Genomic DNA, 23,222 nt, shown 5'->3' with positions numbered 1-23,222 from the left:
TGGTTCATTAAAGTGCCCATGTCACCTACCACGTTACTCTTTGCTTTTTTACACTCAGTGATCTTTCTCAAAAAATAGGACTTCATTTTACTTTTAGTTAAGCCATCCAGGTCTGTAATACCCTGCTGACTTCATTAAGATCAAGCCCAGGCCTATAAACTGCATCCTAATGCAGCCATAAGAGGCATTCTTGTGTGTGCATAAGTTGTGGAGGAGCAGTCTGCTCAAGAGCCCCTCTAGGGACCCCTTCTAGTATCTCTTGCCAACTTTCCTCTGAATGTTTTTCTTGTTTGAATAAAGCTGCTGTGTTGTTTTTGTCTGCTGTTATATGAAATTCTGGAGGCCATAACTCTGGTGATATACATTTCTGTCTTCTCAGAAACAGAGTAACTTTCTCATGCAATAGAGATTGGATGAGTCAGACATAATTGTGATGCTGCTTCCTGATGTGGTGTTGTAATGTGTACATTGAATTTGCCACCGAGTCCGTAAGTTGCAGTGTCACTGTTCAAAGACAAAATAAATTAATTCCCTCCACAGTCCTTGTAAGATGAAGACACATAGATAGTGTCTACTCCTTTCTCCCAGCTATTCCACTTCAGGTGTTTGGAGTTGCTGGCTGTCAGAGAGGAAAGGGAAACCTCACCATTCACTTAACTCTGTCCTGCAGAGATTTGGGATGCTCTAGCAGCTGATGATTTTCTGCACTGTTTTTCCAGTCAGTGCAATTCTAGCAATGCTGATGAGAAGCCATAGCAGACAGGAGAGATGTGATCAAAGGGTGACAATGTGCGATATAGCTCTTTCGAAACCATGAAATGCCCAGAGGTCATAGGAGCTGGGCGACAGGTATTTGCAAGCCATGGATTTGATCACTGTGCTGCATTTCTATCAGGAACATTAAGGGAGGACAGTCGCTCTGAGCCCTAGGCGGTACTTGAAATCAGTCTGTGGTGGTATTTCAGGGAGACAGACAAACTTAAGTAAGAACGGGATCACTGAGGACAGCCACTGAGACATGCCAAAACAGACCCTGTTAGCCCTGTGACAAGCATGGAAAGAATCATGATATACACTGAAACTACCCCAGTGACTCAATAGTCCGAGCAGCAGCATGAAGATGTTTCTCTAAGGTAGGAAATCCACACTGAGTAGACACTATCTGTGTATCTGTTTTTCAAAATCATTTGGTGTTATCTGCCTTTGTCTGTGTATTATTAGCTTGATCTAATTTGTTTAGGACAGGTTTTTTTCAGTTTTAGCTGATTGTTCTGCTCAGGCAAAAGGCAGCTCTTACTTGTTCTTTTCAGATGGGGCATTTCAACAAGCCTGTTCAATAGCAACAGTTCTCAGTAGTATTTCTTAACTTAAAAAGAAAATCAAATGGCTGGAGAAAATGGAAAAAAACTGGATTACACCATCCAGTACTGCACTTTGTGTCATGCCAGAGGAACGATAGCTCCCAATTTTACACCTGAAGTGTAAGCTTCATTTATACCAGGTTAATATAATAGCATGTGGAATCAAGTAGCCCTTATGATTTTATTCTCTTAGAGCAACTTCCAAATCCAGTTGGATTTGTCCTTGCTGGCAGTAGTAATAAGAATAGTGATCATAACAAAGGAAAGAAAGCAAATATTCAGTCATGTCTTAATTATATCCAAAACAAAGGCTTTCTCTGGCTTCGATTGCATTGATTTGTTGAAAACTTATTTTCAGTAAGAGGAAAGAAATTCTCCAGCCCTTGTAGAAAGGCTTTCAGTGCCTGGTTATTAAAAGGCCTGCTTATAGCTGTGGTGGCCTATGCTTGAGCACTGTGCAAATAATCCATTTAAAGATCAACCTCAAAATTCTTGTTCCCTGATTCTCACCCTGCTGGAATGTAGCAGGAGTCCATTTATCACCATAGGAATGCAATGACTGGTGAAAACCCTTCATAAGTTCACTTTACTTTCGAATATGAAGGTATTCTGATAATTTCTCACTCAGACCAGGGATCAGCTGCCTGTGATCAGGCCTCTTTGATCACTTCATCTGACTGCTAATCAATTTATGAACTAGTGCACGTGAACTGACAGCCCTGCAATTTTGTCTCAGTAGTACAAATTCTCCCTTTATCTGTGTAAGTAATCTTAATTCTGGATTATTCAAGGGAATTGTGGTGATGATAGTTGAAGACCTAACAGCCTGCAGGCAAAGTGAAGTTGCAGTTGGCTTTAGCTTTTTTACTCAATGCATTTCACCAGGAGAAGTGAACAACCTAAAATTCCATTACATGTAAGGCCATGAATTCAAATGTCCAGTCACACTGAAGAGAAAGGCATCACACTGTTCAATCCAAAGAGGCACCCACATGTTTTACCTTTAAAGTAATTTTTTTCTGTTATTTCCCCAGCTCCCATGAATTTCCCAACCAGGAATGCATATTAAGGAACGATTACACAATGCATGGTGAAACTCCCTTTATTTATTTCACTTGTGTTGCTGCTGTTGTATAAGAAAGAGCAAAATAACAAAAAGAACAAAGTAAAATAAAATAGTAGCTGACCCAAACATTTTTAACACGTTGAAATCCCAAATGCAAAGACTCTTTCTTTCTTTCTTTCTTTCTGTCTTTCTTTCTGTCTTTTCTTTGCATTGATTTGCACAAGCATTTTTTCTGTGAGCCAAATACATCTCTGGTATAACTTCACTGAAGTCACTGGACTTACACCAGAGGTGGTTTTGGTCCTCTGTCCTGGGTAAATACAGTAGGAATAAATTGGTCACGCAGGCAGAGTGTCTGGCAGTAAGTGCACTGAGTGGTCCTGGCAAACCAATAAGAAAGATCTAAAATAAAAATCCCAAACAGGTCTTTTATTTAACATAGGGCCTAAAAATCTACTGGGAGCTGCTGAATACTGCCCACTAACTGTACAAAGTATAGGTAGCATGCCTTCCAAATATCAAAATACCAGACGGAATGCTGTGAAAATAAATAACTTCTAATATAAACAAATGAGAACATATCAAACTGTTACCTCTTTAAACATAATGTAAATAAAAAAAATACCAGTCCTTCTACACAATAAATATTAAGAAACCATTGACATAGTTGAAATGTACTCATATAAATTAACAACTTTAATTACATTAGCTGAACAGACATTGGTTAAAGCACTGCATGTAGTATGCAAAATAATAATAATAACAATAATAATAATAATATCAACAACAAAACACAAAATGATAAAAACAAAATAGGCTTCATAATATCTTGGCTTTCATAATTTATATATATGTATATACATATATATAGTTGTGTGTGTATATATATACTGTAGATATATATATAATATGTATATATACATACATATATATATCTTCAACCCATCGTCAATGTATTGTTTTTGAAAGTATTTAAATACAAAGAAACCCATTGAGAATTAACACAGATTCACTATATCTCAAAAAATAAATAGCTATATAACCCAGAAGTGTTGTTTGTTTCTGCCCATGAAAATGTTGCTTATAGTTGTTCACGAAAGGTCAAATTATGATTTTATTTACTCGTACTGAAAACCTTTTTACTCCACATATAATGCAGTGAGAGCAGATGGGGAGTAAAGTTTTTTTCAGTGTAAGGAAAGTGATTAGCATCTGATTCTTATACTGATGCACACTATTGACATGAGGTTTAACTTAAAGAACTTAATCATTTCCATCGTATCTCTTCTACCTACACTCCAGAAATAGATTTTGCTCGCTTTATTGATGCTGACCGGTAACTTTCTAGGAAAGGAGACCCTCTGAAATCAACAGCATTACTTACAGAGTAAGGCACTATTCCACACGAGTAACTATAATCCATAAAAATTTCCATTTTGCACATAGACTTTACAGATGCCTGAACTTCTCTGCCTCAGAGATATTGCTGCTAGCCTCTACATGGCCTTGTGGCGTCACAGTTAAATGAACTTGATGGCTTAAATCTCAACTAAATACAAAAAAAAAGAGGTATATATAACAGAGTCCTACTTTGCAATGATTTAGTAAGAGACTGTTTCTATTGAAGTCAATGACAAAACTCCCATTTCATTTGGTTCTACAGTTTTGGGCCCTAGATCATATTCTGCTGTGACATGAGTGCAGAATAATTATAAGCATCTGTAAGCATTTCCTTTTGCTAAACCCCAAGAATACAAATACATTCAGCCCTCCCAAAGAAACAACTTAACGTGCACTTCTGCCAGTTTCTTAGGCCTTGTATCCAGTGAGCATCCGACATGGAGAGGGGGAAAGACAGCTAAATGTGGTCAACTGTGAAGCAAGAAAATTGTGGAGGTACTAAGCAAATACATTTCTGTGATTAGATGTATACTGAAAATACATTTTCAATATAAGCAGGAAGTAGGTTATATGGAAAGGAATGTGTTAGTAGTTAAAAGCCTCTTTTTTTGGTATAGTCATACCTGAAAGGAGAAGTAACTTTTGAGACCGCATGCCCTTGAACAACTGTTTAAATATGGTAACAATTTCTAATGCTATTTTAAGTACATGCAGATTTAATTAAATCAAATTATCGGGGATTGGGTGTTTTGCTGGAATCAGTCAGTCTTGATTAACATCCCGATTTCTTATTTTATTTTATCATATAGTTTTTCATTTCCCCTACTTTAAATAACTCTGACCACAAATCAAAACCCCATGACTGAATCTAGAGATTGGAGGGAGAAACCTTTAAAATTTGTGACTAGTATACACACACAAATGAAAGCTAAAAAGCGGGGCTTAGGAACAGTTCCTTCTTGATTTGAAAACCTTCTTCTGATTTTGGTGAATCCATCGTGAAATATGCTCACCACATCTAAAATCCTATTTTCTTTACTCACTTGGAAGTTGTCTCAGGCTAGTTTCATGTTTTCCAGGGCCAGTCCCCATTCACCACATAAAAGGTCGTATCAAACTCGGCATCAGACTTCTTTTTAAAGGCTATTTCTGCTTCGGCCAGGAAAACTGTGAGCCTAAACTTACTCTGCTTGCAGCCAAATGGGAGTTTTGCCATTGTATTTAAGGGAAGGTGCTGGGATTTCAGGTCTCCAATGCTCTCTAACTAATCACATTTGAGAACAATTTTTATCAACGTGAGCCAATCTCACCTGCCACTACGTTCAGAGATCCACCATGATGCAAGCAGCCTGGTTTAAATAATTTAATTAAATAATGTTGGATATGGTGCCATTCATTCAAATCCTTTCTCTCCCTTAAACACTGCCCACAGCAAAAGGACCCTGTGATTCACCCTGGCTTACCTTTACTCATGTAAGTAGTTTTACTACTCTTGTGAGGAGACCAGTAGGCGTCAAAGAGCCTGCTAACATGAGTAAGGGTTCTGGGACAATGTGCATCCAATTTTAAGGCCAAGTCTAAAGCCCAGTGAAATAAAAGGTACTCTCCTCAACAACTCTCACAGACTATGTCCCTGCTCCTGCTGTTCCAGAGCCTGGTTCTACTTCTAGAAAAATCAACAGTAATTCTGCCACTTGCTTCAAAAGAAGCAGGGTCAGGAACTTGGTTTGTTTAAGTTATAAAGATAAATTAGTTGTGCATCTTTTATTTTTTTTTTTTTAAAACTTTCCTACCAGCATTTGGTATCCCTCCCTTTCCCCAGGAAGAAAACACAAAAAACCCAACGAACTTCTGCAAATAATTTAAATCAGAAAGCCTTGATATTTTACAGAATACTTTAGTGACAAATTTAGTGCTTACCCAATTGTTATAATTTTTTAAATTTTTTTTTGCAAATTGCAAACAAGTCTGTAAAAAAATGCATTGTATAAAAAGTACATAAATGTATAACCCATTAGCTGTACTATGCAATCTAAATACTGTGGAATAAATTAGATAGAAAACTTAGCTATAAGCATGTACGTTGATATCTATTCAACAGAGGAAAGGGCTTTTTTTTTTTCTTTTCTTTCTTTTTTTCTTTTTTTTTCCTTTTTTTTTTTAATCTCTATTGATACATACAAATACAGACATGCGCCCATGCGCACATATGTATGCACACACAGAGAACACCCACGCACACATGCACACACAAACAGTTTTGGCTGACAAAAAATGAAGGCCCTGATTACACTGTTCAAACATGGTTCCCACCATGAAGGTGCTAACACACTATCCCTAGCCAATGTGACTGGGTTAAATTGTGCTATCTTTTTTTCTTTTCTTTTTTTTTGTTTTTTTGATTTTTTTTTTACATACTGTGCTCTCAACAAGGTGGGGAGCCACATTAGTGCTTCTTTCTGTGAGAGGCATTTTGAAGCCTGTCCCATCAGAAGGCAGCTAACAGGGGCTTGGTCCTGCAAACCTGTGAGAGTCTGAAGCTTCAGGCTCAGGGTTATCAAACTCAGTGTAAACAGGGCCTAAAGGTTTCTCCCCCTACCCAAAGACAAATGTTGTAACTTTAACATTCTTTTAAATATGACAGCGATAGAATTTTTTAAAAAAACTATCTACCTATGCCCTACGGGTTGGACCCTTCAGGTTAGGTGTTGACACTGAAAATTAGGTCTTACAGGTAACGCGCAAACCCATTAAGAGTTGTCATGCTAGAGGGTGGTGGTTGAGAAGCCAGTCTTTTGCCGAAGACTGCATTTCAAACAGAAATCCTACCACAACTGCCATTTTCTGTATATTTGCAGGGGCGACAGTGGGCAGGCCCAAAGCTGCTTGCAATTTTACATCAAGACTTTCTAAGTGTACACCAGCACTTTAGGTTTCTCTCACACAAATGCCATTTTGAACGTGTAGCCTCCCACTTGGTAGCAACAAACAAACAATCTTTTAACATACTGTGCTTTGCACACAAACATTCATTGTTTTAAGAACATTAAAGTGAAGCCAGAAGTGCTTATACCTTGTGTATACATACATATATACATACAGAAATATATACATATATATATATATGTATATCCCTTGTATAAAGTTGTTTCCCAACAATGCACAGTTGCTGTGCACCAGGGACAAGTCTTAGTGTTGTACATGCAAAAGAGTACAATTATGCTTAGATGGACCTCAGATCCGAGCACCTTGGATCCAAATCCCAGGGCTTTTCTGGGCGTGCTTCAAATGGCAATTTTCTGTTGAGGGCACAATTTGAATTTAACTGGTTAACAGATATTCTAGCCTGAATGTAATCAACCCACTGACCCTTAATTCAAACCCTAACTTATTACAGGTGAATGGTACCAACCACAGACTTTTTAGAGGCTCGCACAAATGTCTTTGGTGTATGTGTCTATTCATTTTAAGGTACAAAATAATAATAATTATTATAATAATAAAAATAGCTATTTTGTGTGCTGTAGCAGTTCTTGTATAGCTCACAATAAGTGCAGCTCTCAACCCCTCCCACACCCAACCACCCTCCCTTGCAAATATTTGTTAAATAAGGATTAGACAGGTCAGACACCATTGTAGTGCAAATAGTAAACGATTAAAAATTTTTTTTTACAAAATATAGAAATGTTTGGCTCCAGTAACTGGACAAACATGTTCCTTTCAAGTATCTCTCACTGAAGAATTTTTTTTAAAACAAGTTACTTCCTTTTAAAAAAAAGTCTTTCTGGTTTTTTTTTCTTTCTCTTGCAGGTAAACAGTTTCAAACCAACTAGGTTGCATAGTTCTAACGTTGTAAGCACCTTTACAAAATGTAACTTTTATTCTTTCATTTGTTCTTTTTTTATTCTGTTTTTTCTTCATTTTTCTTTTTTCCTTTTTTCTTTTTTTTTTTTTTGTAAATGTAGTGCAGAAGATGAAGGTGTATACACCTGCACAATATTGTCCCTTTACCAATGTTAAGTATATGTATGTGTATAGTGTCTGTATGTATAGAGATATGTATATAAATACATAGCCATATACATATACACACAAACACTACACACCTACTCAGTTCCTCGGTAAATTCTGGGGGAAAGTGCCAGTGAATGTAGTGTTCATACACATGGCTTTTCAAGGAATTTCAATGACATTTTGGACTTAGTCCAAATTGCTGCAGGTTAGATGAGCTGCTACCACGGCTTGAACTGATGGGTAACTAAGGGAGGGAACATAACTCCCCTAGTAATAACTAATGTTTAGTATACTATGTAATAAGATAAGGAGCATACTGAAAGGAAGGGGAAATCCCCAACCCATACCACCATTCAGACGTATCTCATTCAAGCCCGGGTTCATGAAGCTTTCTTCCTTTTTATAGCTGCAGTCTTTTCTGATCCTCCATAAGTCTTTTTTTTTTTTTTTTTCCTCTTTTCTCTCTCTCTTTTGTTTTTGCTTTTATTTCCGATGATTTTTTCATTCAAAAAAGGTTATACCATGTCCGGTCTTTCCTCTTCTTGGGCTTTTGATACATTTTCTTCTCAACTGAACGAGAAGGGTCTTGCGCACACATGTGTCTATGAACAGCCACACTCCTCCACAATCATATTCTGTATGTCTTTCTTAATGATGTTCTGGCCATCGTCATAGTAGAGCATGGACATGGGCCGCAGCTTGGTGGGCACACAACATGACTTGAGGTTGGCAAAGGGGCTATGGCCCCGCATGCGGTAATGGTTGATGACAGTGGAGTGGAAAGATAACGATGAACCAGATGTGCCTGCTATATGGCTAGGGCACTCTCCTTCGCAGTAGTTGGCATGATAACCTGTAGGTGCAATGATCCAGTCACTCCATCCTATGTCCTTGAAGCTGACAAAGAACTGCTTCTTGCAGCAGATGTTGACTTTGCCATCACACTCCAGGCCTCGTCTCCGCCGCCTGTGCTGGCGGTCCTCTGAGTGCCGGGCAAGCATCATCAGGAAGGGCCGATGCGATTGCTCTTTCTCCTCTTCTCCTGTGAATTCTCCAGCTTCCTTTTCTTTCCCTTCCCCATCATCTTCCTTTTTCTTCTTCTTGCCCAGTAGCACCAGGCTGGCTCCAGTCTCTTGGCACAGGTCGCAGGCAATCCGCACATCCAGAGAGCTCTTGCCTTGGTCCAGGAGTCTTTGGACGCTGCTGGAGACAGGAAAGATGTGCCAAGTGCTCTTACGGGTGTCCACTGCCTTTTCTGAAATCAAAGTCTCACTCTTTTCACCTTTCAGCCCCCCGTCCTCCATATCTTCTTCTCCTTCAGAGTTGCCTTTTGGCTGTCGCTGCTGTTGAAACAGGCGGATGGTGACTTTTGTCCTGCTCCGGTTGGCCTTGGAGACCTTCAGGAAGAGCCACACTTCAGCATGTTCCACCACTGATAATTCACTGCCTTCCTTGGAAATCTCAAAGTGCAACATTTTCTTGGCTGTGCCTGATTTGGTAAATGGAAATAGACAGGAAGAACTTGTTAGTATGTCTGCTCGCATTCTGTTAAAGAGAATTCTATTACTGTCACCACAGGCATGAAGTTCCCTAGGTTTCCTACTCGGTTCTTTAAATTTTTATGATTCTTCTCTTCTAACCTTCCTTCACCTCATCCCCCCCTCGGTTAGTCTTTTGTGAAAATTCTCTCTTTAGAGAAGTATTTCTTTGCATGTTGTTTTCCAGTATCATATTTTAACCTAAGTTTTTTGTTATAGTAATGATATAGCCATTTATGTAAAGCATCTCATGGCAAGTAAGCATCAGTAGCTAAGAGTTCATTTGCTTAAGCTGTTAGCTGAAAGGCAAAAATGCTTTTGTGACGACAGTCCATGACTATATGTACCATACGCATACAAATCTGTGCCTAATAGCTGAAGTTAGGAAGTGAGTTCCACACCTGCCAATTCTTTGGCAATACTTTGGAAATTATGTGGGAACGAGGTCTGCCCTTTCTCCCTCTGTAAAATGCCATTCTTATATGCATCTTAAAATGAGTTGTAAATGTCAATTGTTTCAAAAACAAAGAAATACTAAAATATGAGCCTTGGCTTTGAGAGGTTTGCAGAGTTATATTGCAAAGAATTGCAGAATTGCAGCAGGCAGTCTCTTCATCCTGTGAGATGTTAGCTGTAAATCCTGTTCTTAATTTAACACACTGTACTCGCTGTGATTATAGTAATGGTGAATACACTGAGAAATGAGCTAAAGAACTGTATAATTATGGGGATGGTTCTCTGGCATAATTGTATCAACTTGCTGAGATGTCATGATGATGATTATGATGGTGAGGGGGTGTTTCTCTGATACAGAGCTCATATCCCTGGCAGAAGTTGGAATGAATAATAAGGGCTGTTTAATAATTTGATCACTAGAGCATGAAAAAGTTAAGAGAGAATGAATTAGCTGGGGGGTGGTGGTGGTATTATTTTTTTAAGAGAGGTGCTTTTCTATTTTCTTGACAAAAGAAAAAGCCATGTTGGCATCTTTTGTTCTTTCTCAGCATGGAAGCCAGAATGGACTGGGGTCACAGATGTGAAATGTAGAGATATCTGACCTTAGTGAGACAGAAACAGTATTCATAATTACCAGTTTGTCAGTGATATAATTCTTGAGCTACCCACGGTTGTTGACCCAATTCTCTGTGCAGTGGTTCTGCTTGTCAGGGAACCAGAACTTTGCACCCTAAAAAGATCAAGTGGTGATCCAAACTAAGTGGTTGGACGCACACAGGAAAAATTGCTCTCACAGCAGCAAGGCTCTCCTCCTTGCTTCCCACTGCCACTGAATGCCACTAGTAGGGGCTCCCTGACCATCTCCCTGCTTCCCTGTTCTCAGGTGAGACAAAAGTGGGGCAAAATCACAAGTGACATCTATCCTGTATTCACTTGCAAATTCAAGAGTTCCTGGTTTCTCAAGTCTGTAGGCAGACTGTGCTGCACTTTGAGCTACCTGTTGCTTTCCTTCTCTGTGAAGTCCTGGCACTGACACAGTCAGCTTTCCCTGGTGGCATTCCCAGGTCAAAGAGACAGACGTTTCTGAATTACAGTGGCCAAAGGGCACAGCGTTTTGTTTTTGTTTTCCCTCTAAGTGAGAGTGTGAAATTGTAGACTTTAACTGTCACTGAGATAGGGAAACACATGGTTTGTGTTAACTGCTTCTCACCGACTTTGCTGATGCCAGTCTCCAAAGTGAGTTACATTAATTTCTCAGGGAGCTACATGAACCAGGGGGACTGTGCCTTAGAAAAGGAAGTGGCTTATAGAAAAGACAGCACAAGCTGACCAGTACTGTGAGGCATGGTGGAGTTAGTGTTTTTCTATTATTGTTTAAATAAGATTCATTCAAGAATGACTGAATGTTCATTCGTCAGCTCTTACCAGCTAACACCATTTTTTTCCGTCGTGGAAATGAAACTATGGCAAAGCTGCTAGCTGCATTGGAGCAGAGGGCAGGTGACAGGCATTAATCCCACTCCTACCCGGGTTTCAGAGCTTGAGGAGATGTACAATGACATTCCTTGAGTCTGAAGGAAGTCTGGTCCAAAAGGCTGCTTGCCTTGTATGTAGGGATGTTGTAAAGAGTGTTCTCCATGAGAATGGATACTTCTACAGCCTGCGAGGACCAGCCAACCAGCCTGTGGCTTCATTCCCTCAACTCTCTCCTCTAAAGCAAGCTTCTAACTTTAGTTTATCCCTTCCCTTGGCACAGTCCTGATAAACCCTTTCTGAGGGGAAACTGGGCTTCAGGGAAACCTGAAGGGACGTGACCTGCCAGGAGTGTGTTGCTGCCTCCAAGACTCTCCATTCAACGTCTTCTGCTTGTTGTCCCTACCCAAGAAAACCTTGGGGAAAAAAAGATGGTTTAGACCAAGCTGCAGAAAGTGTTCAGACACCAGCAGCCTCTTCCCAGCTGCTCTCACCCCAGAGCTCACAGGCCGGTGCGGGGAATAGGCATATAGTGCTGGGAAGTGCAAAACTTATTCTGTGTTCCTGAGGTACCAAGTTGGGCACAGACAGCAGTTCTGGTGCTAGGAGGGATCCTGTGCATGAGCAGATCAGCTATTCTGGACATGAACATGGAAGACTGGTGCAGTCATGTGCTCTGAAGAAAGCAGGTGGGGTGTGCAGACCTGGTTCAAAAGGGGAAGAAGCTGTACGGCCCATATGAACAGAAAAGTCAGACATCCCTGTGTTACAGAATAGCCTAACGCTCTTAAGTGCTAATGCATGATATTTCACATTCTGTTATTTCCATGCTAGTGGGAGTTGAAAATAGTTACGAAGTGACATATCTCCAACAGTAAATATTCATATTACCTTATGCACTGGCCAGAAGTGTAGCAATGCAACCAGTCTTTTTGACAGATACTACATGAAAGAAACAGGACCTCAAGGACTCTCTTAATACGTTTTTCATATGCTCCTGTATGTGTGAAAGTTGAATTCTTCCTCATTACTAAAAATATTAGAATAGTATGGTGAAAGTACCCGAGTACTTGCTTTTTTTTCACTGGAGGGAACTGAGTTTGAGTGAGGTGGTATAAGACATGTCGTTATACAGGGATAACAGCCTCCCTGTAGGTTGTTAGCTACAATAACAGCCTCTCTGGATGTGGTTAGCTACATTTTCACACACGAATGGTCAATTCAGATACTAAAGAAAAAAGATGCAGGAAGCTTATATGGGCCTAATATTTCTGGAAGAAACAAAATCCCGAGTCCTCAAACCTGCATAGCTAATAAAAGGTTTTATAGCAATTTAAAAAAACCGTTCCCTTTCACAGATCTTTTTAGAAGGAGACTGGGAATGGTACAAAGTTGGGGATAAAAAGCATGCTTTCACATTAGGAAAAAACGAAGCTTTTCTGAATTCTCTCCACATTCACAACTAGTTTGTTACGATCACACAGCACAAATGGTATGAATCCTGCAGTCTTTACGAGGTCACTATGCTCAGACAAGCTCATTTTGAAATCAGAGTTTGGCCTGTGCTAAAACTGAATTGCGATCTCTGGATCTGGCTTATTATGATTACACATTCACTTTATAACAGGATCTTTTTTTCCAAAAGGTTCAGTGCTACAATAAAATAAATTCTTCAAGTGTTCTGAGACAAAAAAAATCACTGTATTTCATTTTGTCCAAATATTGCTTAGGGATTTAGCAGTCTTTCCTTTCTGGTCTGGGTTAATGACCAGGTTCAAAGCTTTGGAAATATATACTGCTAATCTAACTGAAAGTAAAAAGGAGACCTTCCTGCAAGTTGGGGATGGTATCACTTCCATAATTACACTTTGTTTATCCTCTTGTCCTGCCTTTTCATCTGCTGAAGCTGATTTACAAGGGTCTTTTTCCATTCCTAATCATCCTGCTCCTCCTGCCTGACTCCTGTGGAAAGACCCACAGCCCAACGGTGGTAATGCCTTCATCACTTCCATGCTCATATAAACGGCGATGTCAACAGCCTGGATTGTTATCATAGCAGAAAGCAGCTGAAAAAGGAGACGAGGGATTACTTTGGGCCCCCTTTGATTGCTTTTCCTCATCTCCCCTTCCCAAAGCCTTGGAGAGGCCACCTCTCTGCTTTACTGCTGAGCAAAGTCCCTTCCAGGAAGAGGGCTGTGACGCTGAGGGAGCAGTCTAGCAGCGCGAGTGACACCGGCAAATGCTGTGAGAAATGGTTAAAAATACAAGCCCTAAGAAGTAGTGCATATATGGTAAAAGGTTTAATGGAAGGAGTTACTGAATGGAAAGAAAGTGTAGCATCGGTATATATAGCATGAGAGTTTGCTCCTATCTGTTTTTCTCTTCAGTGGTGCTCGCACACACCTTTTTAGGAGAGAAACCTGAACACGCGAGCAGAGGGGCGCCTGCACAGGTACCCTCCTCTGCACCTCTGGAAGGGCTGCTCAGGGCTGAGCGCGGGGCTGTGTGCTTGGTACCTGCTCCCCAGAGCCCTCGGTGACAGCCACGGCGCAGGAGAGCGTGGAGGGACTGGCAGAGCCCTCGTGGGCCCAGGCGCGGGGGACTGGCGGGGGCAGCCCTGCGTGGGGTAGCTGGTGCTGGGCTCACGGCAGGAGCCTGCGGCTCCAGCACGCTCTTCCTCTGAGGCTAAGGATCCTTCCTTCAGTATCGCTGGCTTTAACTATGCAGTCGAAGCTCATTTATTTGCAATTTGCAGCGGGATTCAAGATCAAGCCCTGTTAGTTCAAGATATGTACATATACTAGGCAGGGTCTACGCTATACAATTAAGAGGATCTTTTTTTGAGTAAAATGCTAAGATAATTAAAATTACTTTTTTTTTTTTAACCATATGCTGTTAAATGTTTAAGGCTGTTTTTTTCCTAATGAAAGTGATTATCCTTTTTGACATTATAATGTGACTTATTCTTAATTTCTCTTAATACACAGTATGTAAATTTTCCTTTGAAAAATGCTCACTGTGTAAGAAGGTGCTGTTACTTTAAATTTCCATGCTTCGCTGCTGCTTAATTTTGAACCATTTTTATGTTATACTGTAAGTGAACTGTTTTTCCATACAAAGCGAGCTTTTTTTTCCTATTTTAGTTGCTAACTTTACTACTGCCTATGTTTAGATTTGGGGGAATTTGTACTGCGTGCCAATCTGTAATTACATTCAAAAGCATCCTTCTCTTCACTTCTCATTTCCGTTCCCCAGGAGACAGAAAAAAATAGGTTACTAGAAAGGTTCCTCTAAAGAGAGTGAAGAGAAGAGCATGGTTATTGAGAGATAATTGCTCAAAATGTTTACTAATGAGTGACCACTAGATTTAGATGAATTGTTCACAGCATAGAATTTGTTCAGTGAATTTAGCACTGTTATCATCTGGCAATTATCCCCTGGGCAGATTGATTATTACAAATGTGTTATTACCGTGATTAGACAGTGGCCATTTCTGTGAATGCATTTCAGCCTATGGATCACTGGCAAACGATTTATTCTAACTATCCATCACCCCTCGTATGTGACTGGTCATCCAGGTTGCGTACTTTCATTCCTGCTCCCTGACTGCCTGACTGTTGCCTCTTACAAAGGGAGGAGCAATTATGACACAAATAACAAACACCTTATCTTTATGTTCACATATCCTTTGCTGCCAGCAAAAGGAGATTTTTGTTGTAAGAAAAAAATAAACCAAAAAAGAAAACCGGGAAAAAGAACTATTCCCCAAGCATTCATGGGTGAAAAAGCAGCAGCAACCTTATTTAAATACCTTTTCTTGAAAAGTTAACTCAAAGGGGCATTGACAAGGTCATTCAGAATGTGAAATAATTCAGTTCTGGTGAACCTTGACTCTCCTCTGCTATTTTGTTAGGAGGGAGAAGCACTTTACATCCACAGCCTAGAGTTCTTTCCAAATTGAAAGCCCTTCCCCCACATGGCTTTAAATATTTAGAAACAAAAAAGGTGTTTGTTTGCTTGAAGTTTTTTGTTACTTGATTTTTGCATTTACGTCTAAAATAGCTCAAACGAAGTTTAGAGTCACTTGCACAAATAACATATTTCAAGATAAAAACAATACCAAGTCTTCATCTTTCATAAAAGAGAGTATTTTTTTGCACGTGTTTGTAATAATTTGTTTTAAATTCTAAAATTAAGTGGATCAGAAGCTGCCAGTCTGTTTTCATTAAAATGTTTAATTTCTGTGCACTAAGGCCCAAATCCCAAGCCCACCGAAATGAATAACAGAACTTCCAATTGCTTCCAGTAGACTAAGCTTCAATCCTAAATCAATCTTGCAAAGCTCTGTTGCATTAAATGAGATTGCCTTTTCATACCCATACAGACATATCTAGATATAAGAACTCCTCGGCAGGAATCATTTACACATAATGCAGTGTAGATGCATCCTGCACACAGGAGAGCACATGAATGCACATATTTATTTGCAGGGGTCTATTCATATTATAATGGTGCAGGTACAGCTACACGGGTATTTAAGCATGTCTGCCTTGGCATACCCGTACATATGGACATACATGCCCCTATACACACATACAGGCAAATGCATATTCAGATATTCCCAACTGCTTTTGCATACAAAACTGTGTGCATGGCTACACACAGAGATGGACACATGCAGTACTTTCTCTCTCTCTCAGGTATCTCTTTCTAAACTGTTTCCCACCTTCTCAGATTCGTCTGTGCTTTCTCAAACCAACCAACCTCCCTGAATTCTCACATTTTGTTACAATGAAACAGATTAATACAGAATGGCTTTCTTCTTCTGGAAGTAACTTGCTTTCATTTGCTAAACTTGAAATCTTTGATATAGTATGCCAAAGCAAAAAAAAAAAAAAAAAAAAAAAAATTTCAAGGGGAAATAGGCTTCTTTTCTAAAAGCCAAGGAGACTGCATTAAAAAAAGATGTGAGAAAATCAGCTCAGATGATGATTCACAGTCACATTTCTCAGTATCTTGTAAAAAATAATAATAATAATTTCTGATCTCTCTAGATTTCCAGAACTTCTAGTATCCATTAATTTGTCTTTTTCCCCTTTGCCTGTTTCCTTCCTGCATTATTTTACTTTCAGTCTTCCACTCCAGTGAGTCTCTGCCTTTTAAATAAACTAGAAGAGAGAAACAAGAGCTCCACTCAGAGAAGCTACAGATAAGCATAAAGATCTCTGGGATTCAGGATCCAATTAGGTAAAATAGGAGTTTGCAGGAAGATTGCCTTGTGTGGAGCAAAAAGCCTTTGGAGTGTGCCCTCTCGTGGCCATTCTTTATTCCGCACGGATACCTGTACCATTAAATATATTCGCTTTCAAAAGGAAATTGATGAAATGATTTAAAGAGGCATAAGCGACCCATCCTTTTTTCCCTCCTGAGCTGCCAGCCTGGTTGTACACGAGTAGGCATCTTCCTAGGAAAAGGCGTGAGTGTGTACACACCTGTATCTGCACATGAAAGCAGGCATCACATGATCAAGTCAGTTCACCTTGAATTCAGTATGAAGTGATACAAAAAGGTAGAAGCAGTCTAAATAACTGTCAGGCTTCTCATTTTTTTCCTGACAGTTCTCCTAACTATAAGCCTTTGGATTTCAGTATTTCCATCCAGTAATTCCTATCACCTTCGTGGGGGCTGATGTTAACAACCCATTTCATTGGTAGTTTAGTTGCCAGGATCAAATTCACTTGGCAAAATCCCAGGTCTGCCTAATAAGCTATCTACTTAAAATAATGAAAGAGTTAGGAGCCAACCATATTTTATGAGCATTGGGTCTCTCAGTTATAGAACCTGTTGGATTTGCTTGTCACAAAACTGTATGACCCCTCTCCTCAAAAGTCTATTTTTAAGACCTTGAAGTAATCCACAGAGCTCTGGCACAGCTACCCTCATAGCAGAACTAATCGAGGTTAGTAATCTTAGTTTGATATGCAAGTAGAAAATAATTTTCATGTTTTACTTGTAAGAGTGCCAAAGGACAGTAGGGTGCATTTGTAAACTTTTGCCCAATACTCACGGTCATTAGTTTTGCAAAGATCTGCCTGGATTTGTTAGCTGTGAAAACTACCTGCCAACTATTTTGCTGATTTCCTGGACATAACTACACCTGTGCTTCAGACAAATTCACTGCATTTAGCGTCCCCTGTAATTGTCCGAAGCCCGTGCTCGCTTGAATTTTGGTCTATTTTAGAAAATAGCAGTCTCAAGCCAGAGCCATGTGCACAGGGCACTGTTTGTTCATTCACTCCATTTCATTGTATGTCTGAGGATACAGCTGATGAAAGATGGAAATACTACTTTTTTATGAAGGCAAGTAGTAAATGTGGCTTCTGAAAGGTAGGGGGAATGGCTGGTTTATGTCAAGTCATACCCAAAGGAGCAAAAAGCCTAAAGTCTTATTTCTCTTTCCATAGACCTTTATTTGATACAATGTGAGATGTTTCCATTCATTTTCATTGATTTCCTATTGCCCTCTTTGGAGACAGAGCGAGTTTCACATTAAAAGCAGGAAGAACATTAACCTGACCGTGAGGAACACGTTTATTCTCCTGCTTGGTGTTTTAAACTTATACAAACTCTTCCCAGTTCCCACTGAGTGAAAAGTGGGCACTGTCCATGTGGCTATATTCTATTCCTGCCTTTTTAACTCATACTTCCTATGTGACATGTCACTTGCCTTCTTTTTGCCTCACTTTCCTCAACAGGAGAAATAATACTGCTTTAATATTTGACATAAAATACTGCTGATACGTGAGTGGAAGAGATCCCAGAGAGAGTTTACTGAAGTTGCTGCAGCATTGGCACCTGTAAAGTGTGGTAGATCCTCTGTTGCTAGCAAGACACCAAATATGAATGACTATGGATGAAAAACAGTTTTAGCAGTCTGAAGTTGCTCTACAGAGTGGAGTTACCAATTCCATTATAAGCCCAAACCCTAGAGCTCGGTTTCTAGGTTGCTAATTGCTCCTCCCTCCTCCCAAATCAAAGCCTAGCAGGTATGGGAAAAAGGGCCGGAGCAGCTATTCTGCCTTGGCTTCCAGGATGGGCTCAGCATGAAGGTGGAGGAATAGCAGCAGGGAAGAAAATACATGGGAACACAGCGGATGCCCCCGTCCTTCAGCTGCGCAACTCCATAGCATAACTCTTCTTAAATTAATTTGGCTAGCAGCGGTAGGACAATGCTATGTAAATCAAACTAAGTGATGTGTTAGCGTTGGGTAGTTTGTGGCGGGGGGGACTGGTGGCTGGACTATTGGCCAGTGTGTGGGCAATGGCACAATTTTCACTGCTCACGTGACCCCGAAAGCCAATGGCTTCAGGAGCCGCCGTTGGAGGGTGTCGTACTGAGTAGGCATATATCAAATTCCAAATTCCTTTGTGTCAGAGCTCAGGAGAGACAATAATGTGTTTACAAATGATTGGGATTCACACAGTGAAGAGAAACCACTGCTCATGCCATATGTGTTTCACTGTGCTTAGAACAAGCTGCTGAAAACCAGGTGGGGAATCCGACTCATAGATAGCCTAGAGATTTCCTTGCTTTTAAAAACTCATTTCTAAACTAACGTTGAGCTTCCCCTGCTTTTAATGACCACTGGCATTGACACCTTCTGCCTGCTTTCTGAAGTGGAGGGGATGGAAAAACCGAAAAGCCTGAGGTTTCATACCGAAAGAACTGATAATGTGTATATTGACAAGGACTCCAAAGGCAAGGGCTCCTTGTACAGCTGGAAATCGGACAGCAAGCAGGAACGTCTGCTCTTAAAAGCATGCACACTTCTTGTGCATGGCTTCCCTGCAAACAGAACATCTGAGTCAACAGGTTTTCAGGACTGGAAACTCTGAGTGTTGTCTTAATTGTTTATACTGCTGCAGCAAACTTTTAAACAAAAATGCTTGGAGTTCCTTTGCATACTTTGCCTACCATATGCTGTACCAAACAAAACAATGACATTCTTTTAAAACCGTCTTGGCAACAGAAAAAATGCTTTGGCTAGACAGCATCATAAAAAGTTGCTGTTAGTTAGATGATAGAGTTATTGCAAGATACTGCTATTGATGCGTGTATAAACATACTCACATATACTAACAGATATACATGCACTACATATACATTGAATTAAAATGGGTTCTGGTCCTATTCATGTAGGAACAAGACAGAAAGTACAACTTTAGAGCTGTTTCCTATAGGCAGTGGATGTGAGTCTTAAGCCATTACTTAGTAATATCTACAGTCTGAGCTCTTACTGTATAAGACTTAGGGAAAACAGAACTGTGAAAGAGTTCAAAATACACCCTACCAAGGTTGCATTTTTTTTGCGGGAGAGTTTTAGGAACAGAATCTTTTTTTCCAGTATGCAGAAGTCTGCATTACAAATTGGATCAGCTACAGCAACTTGTCCGGTTCTATTGAAGTCATCTGACAGTCCCTGCAACTCTTTATTGCCGAAGATGCTGTGTTAAATTTAAAAAAAAAAACAGAAAAAAAACAACCAAAAAAACAAAAAAAAACCCAAAACCAAACAACCCACAAAAAAGCCCTCTCACTTCTAAAAGTCAAAGCTGCTTCATCTCATTTTATAACTTCCACTATAATTTTTGCATGAAAGGGTTGTTTCTCAAGCACTTTGCAGCTCACTTTCTGTCCCGATAAACTCCCTAAAAGGCTTCAGCCCTTTTTCTTTCACCATCAGCTCTGCAATCCAGTACTTTACTGCAAGTACTCTGGCTTCACAGGCACAGTTTGGAGGTCCCCGCTGCAGCCTGACTTTCTGCTCAAGATTGGTTAGAGAGCTTCCTCCCTGTGTGGCTGTCTGTGCTTAGCAAGTGTAATCTGTAGCCAAGTCTAAGTCAGAAAAATCAAATTCCTTCAGAGTCCTGTACCCCCCATCCCATTCCTCCTTCTCCCTTCCCCCAGGTCTCATCCTACAACCTTGCAGAAAACATTATTGCTGAGGAGAAGAAAAGATGTTAATTGCAGTTCTGGCAGAAAGAGTATTTTACAGATTTGGTTTTCAAGCACTCACCTGATTCTGCAAAAGTGATGATTTCTGAGGTTTGCTCCACAACTTCATTCATTTCGGCTCTTCTTCCAACATCATCCTCTATTTCCACATAACCATCCTCTCCCACCTTTCCCACATGGAGTTTTTTGATGGCATTTAAAAGTGCTGCCTTGGGCACCGGCTGGGTGATATTAGGTCTGTCCCTCAAGTGCAACATGTTCAGTATGTGCTTCTTTACTGCTTCCACCATCTCAGGCTGTGAGCTGGGCACATCCTTTGAGAGCGTGGCAAGGGCACATGATGGACAGTCAGTGACTGAACTGTGCCCCTCGGATCCTGGTGTTGGGGAACTCCTCACTATAATCCAGCAAAGCACCAACAAAAATCCTCTCTTCCAAAGCAAAGGCATCCTGGCAGCAAAAGTTGTTGTGATTCCCTTTTTAAAAGGCCCTGCTTTTCCTCCCCCTTCACGCACAGTTTTTTTGGGGCTGGTTTGGTTTGTTTGTTTGTTTGTTTGTTTTTCCTTCTCTTCAGCAAATTCTCTGGAACAAGAACCAAAAGTTTTCTGTGAAGTTTTGTTTGCAGGTTCCCTCTCTGAATGCAATAAGTGCTGTAGATGTTTGTGGCTGTCAGGGAGAAGAGTTCTGACTCTGTCTCAGAGTAGGAGAGAGACACAGAGAGAGGGGGAGAGAGAGAGAGGACGGATTGGCCTAAAGTGAGTGAGTGAATGAGAGAGGGAGGGAGTTTTGTCTGTGAGTAAAGGCTATGATTAGGAAGGGGGAGGAACAGGCAGGCTGGCTTCCTTATGCTCATTGCTCCCCTAACACACACCTCTCTTCAAATATCACTACTCGTGGTTTCTGCCCTCCCCCCTTTCTAAAATCTCTTTTCATTCCTGTAAATTTACTCTTTTTTTCTCTTTTTTTTTCTCTCCATTTGGCCCTCCTGGCTCCCCCCTGGCTGTCGTGCCCCCCCCCCCCCTTTTCTTTTTTTCCCTTTTTTTTTTTTTTTTTGTTTGTTTTATTCCTTCAACAGTATCACTGGCTTAACTAAACAGAGGAAACATGAATGAATGAAAAGAGTGAAGCCTTTTATTAACGAGCACCTTGCTCTTGGTCCTGCCTGGTATTGTTAGGGATAGCAGGAGATGTTAAATAGCTTGTGAATGAGATGGAGATGAGGGCAGGGTCTCTGAATATTTTGGGCAGGACATTATTCTGCCTTGAGTAGAAGAGAAAAGATCTTTTCTGCTCACTTCTAAATGCTGGAGGTTATCAACACTGGCAAGAGATCTGACAGGAGCAAAATAACACTGTTGTTTGGAGGGCTATATAATACATGATACGCTCCCCAGCTGCAATATGCGGTCAGGCACTGAAAACCTAAGCAGGAGTTGGTACAGCACATATATGTGACATGCTAAGGTAGTGCCCCCATACAAGAAATATCCCTACTTCTATGCTAGTCTGTGCCTAGAAGTTCTCAGGCAGATATATTTAGGCTTGGGGTTAATCAAGTAACATCTGAATAATGCTTTGAAGGTGAAAAGTGTTACATGTCATCTGGCCAGATCATACTCACTCCTGACTCAGGCAAATCCCTCAACGATGCCAATAATAATCCTGTCCGAGTGAAGGCTGAGTAAGGTCTTCTACATTTGGCCCATTGTTATTAGAAGGCTCTTTTTGTTTCATTCATTTACACCGTGCAGAGCAATCATAATATTAGAATAAGACATCGGGAATGAAAAGCAATCAAAAATACTGCTAGGAGCCAGAGTTTCAACCAGTGTTGGTAGAGTCTTGCTAGTTTATGCCCGTGAGGGTTTCGCGCTGCAGTGAAGAGGCATTCCCTGTGTCACTGCCATGGCTTCATGTTGCCTTCACATTCTATAGCCTCTCCGTTCTGTTCCTTACCTAGCAAGGGTGAAGTTAGCAAACTCCCTCACATTTGAACTTGGTAATGGAAAATGAGAAAACTACGGCTGATAGACTCTAACTTTTGAGGTTCTTTCCCTCTGGTCTTTAACTTGTACAGATTTTCTTAGAACAGCTTCTGCTTCTTTAGTATTTACCGTCTCTCTTCTCCTTCCCTTCATTCTGTCTCTCACACACCCCTGTCTTCTCAGGTGTGCTTCCCTCCTACCCAGCAAATATTCCACTTTCACTACATTAGCATCAACCATTGTATTTTAGTGGAAAGCAGTAATATATAAATATAAGCATTGTAAGGTCTCTAATTTCCATGAGATGACTACAGGCACATGGGCTGAGAGACAGGCAAGGAATTATAGTTAGAGTAAATGAAACATACAGAAGTAATTGAACAATCAACCAAAGTTTTACAAATGTTATATATTGCAAGTCCTTTTCAATTAAGCTCTTTTATAAGTCTTTCACTGTTATAAGGCATCCACAGTACACCCTCATCTGTGTTTTACTGACCTCAGTTGCTATACTGTTATATACTGTTACACTTATGGGTCTGTCAGCATTATAAACCCTGCAGCCATTCTTATAAACACATCTTTGTAACACAAACCTCGCTATAATACATCTAAATTTCTTGGATCTTGTGAACAGCCCAAAGTCTGTTGTAATTATATGAAGTCTGAAAGTCAGCTTGAAATAGAACTAAAAGTTTAATTGGATGAAAAAATAATTTCAGATGAAAATATGCATTCATGATTAGATGTACTAACAGATGACATAATTAAAGGGGTTATTTATAGTTCTAATATAGCACCTATCCCAACAGTGTCTGATGAAAAGTAAGGGATAGGCAAAAATCAATATAAAATACAGATAAGTATATTTAGGTTCTTGCTGTGGGGTATACGTCGCTTGCCATATATAAC

The 23,222-nt window shown here is 40.2% G+C and overlaps 1 protein-coding gene across 1 annotated transcript; it reads right to left on the bottom strand.

Annotated features, from left to right (window-relative positions):
* Positions 1 to 7,609: 7,609 nt before the first annotated feature.
* INHBA (inhibin subunit beta A) lies at positions 7,610 to 20,986 on the bottom strand. The gene is made up of 2 exons (XM_074843261.1): positions 20,387 to 20,986; positions 7,610 to 9,331 (listed from the first exon to the last, which is right to left on the bottom strand). The coding sequence occupies exons 1-2, from the start codon at positions 20,772 to 20,774 to the stop codon at positions 8,445 to 8,447; spliced, it is 1,275 nt and encodes a 424-aa protein (XP_074699362.1). The 5' UTR covers positions 20,775 to 20,986; the 3' UTR covers positions 7,610 to 8,444.
* Positions 20,987 to 23,222: the final 2,236 nt, after the last annotated feature.

Source organism: Strix aluco, chromosome 1, assembly GCF_031877795.1.
Source record: "Strix aluco isolate bStrAlu1 chromosome 1, bStrAlu1.hap1, whole genome shotgun sequence".
Classification (NCBI taxonomy): Eukaryota; Metazoa; Chordata; class Aves; order Strigiformes; family Strigidae; genus Strix; species Strix aluco.
This window is presented reverse-complemented; position numbering and strand designations above follow the sequence as displayed.

Excerpts from the sequence above, each read along its gene's own strand:
- INHBA (XM_074843261.1), bottom strand. The coding sequence starts at position 20,774 with ATGCCTTTGCTTTGGAAGAGAGGATTTTTGTTGGTGCTTTGCTGGATT. Across the intron at positions 9,332-20,386 it reads CATCACTTTTGCAGAATCAG|GCACAGCCAAGAAAATGTTG; the intron begins GTGAGTGCTTGA and ends TTACCAAATCAG.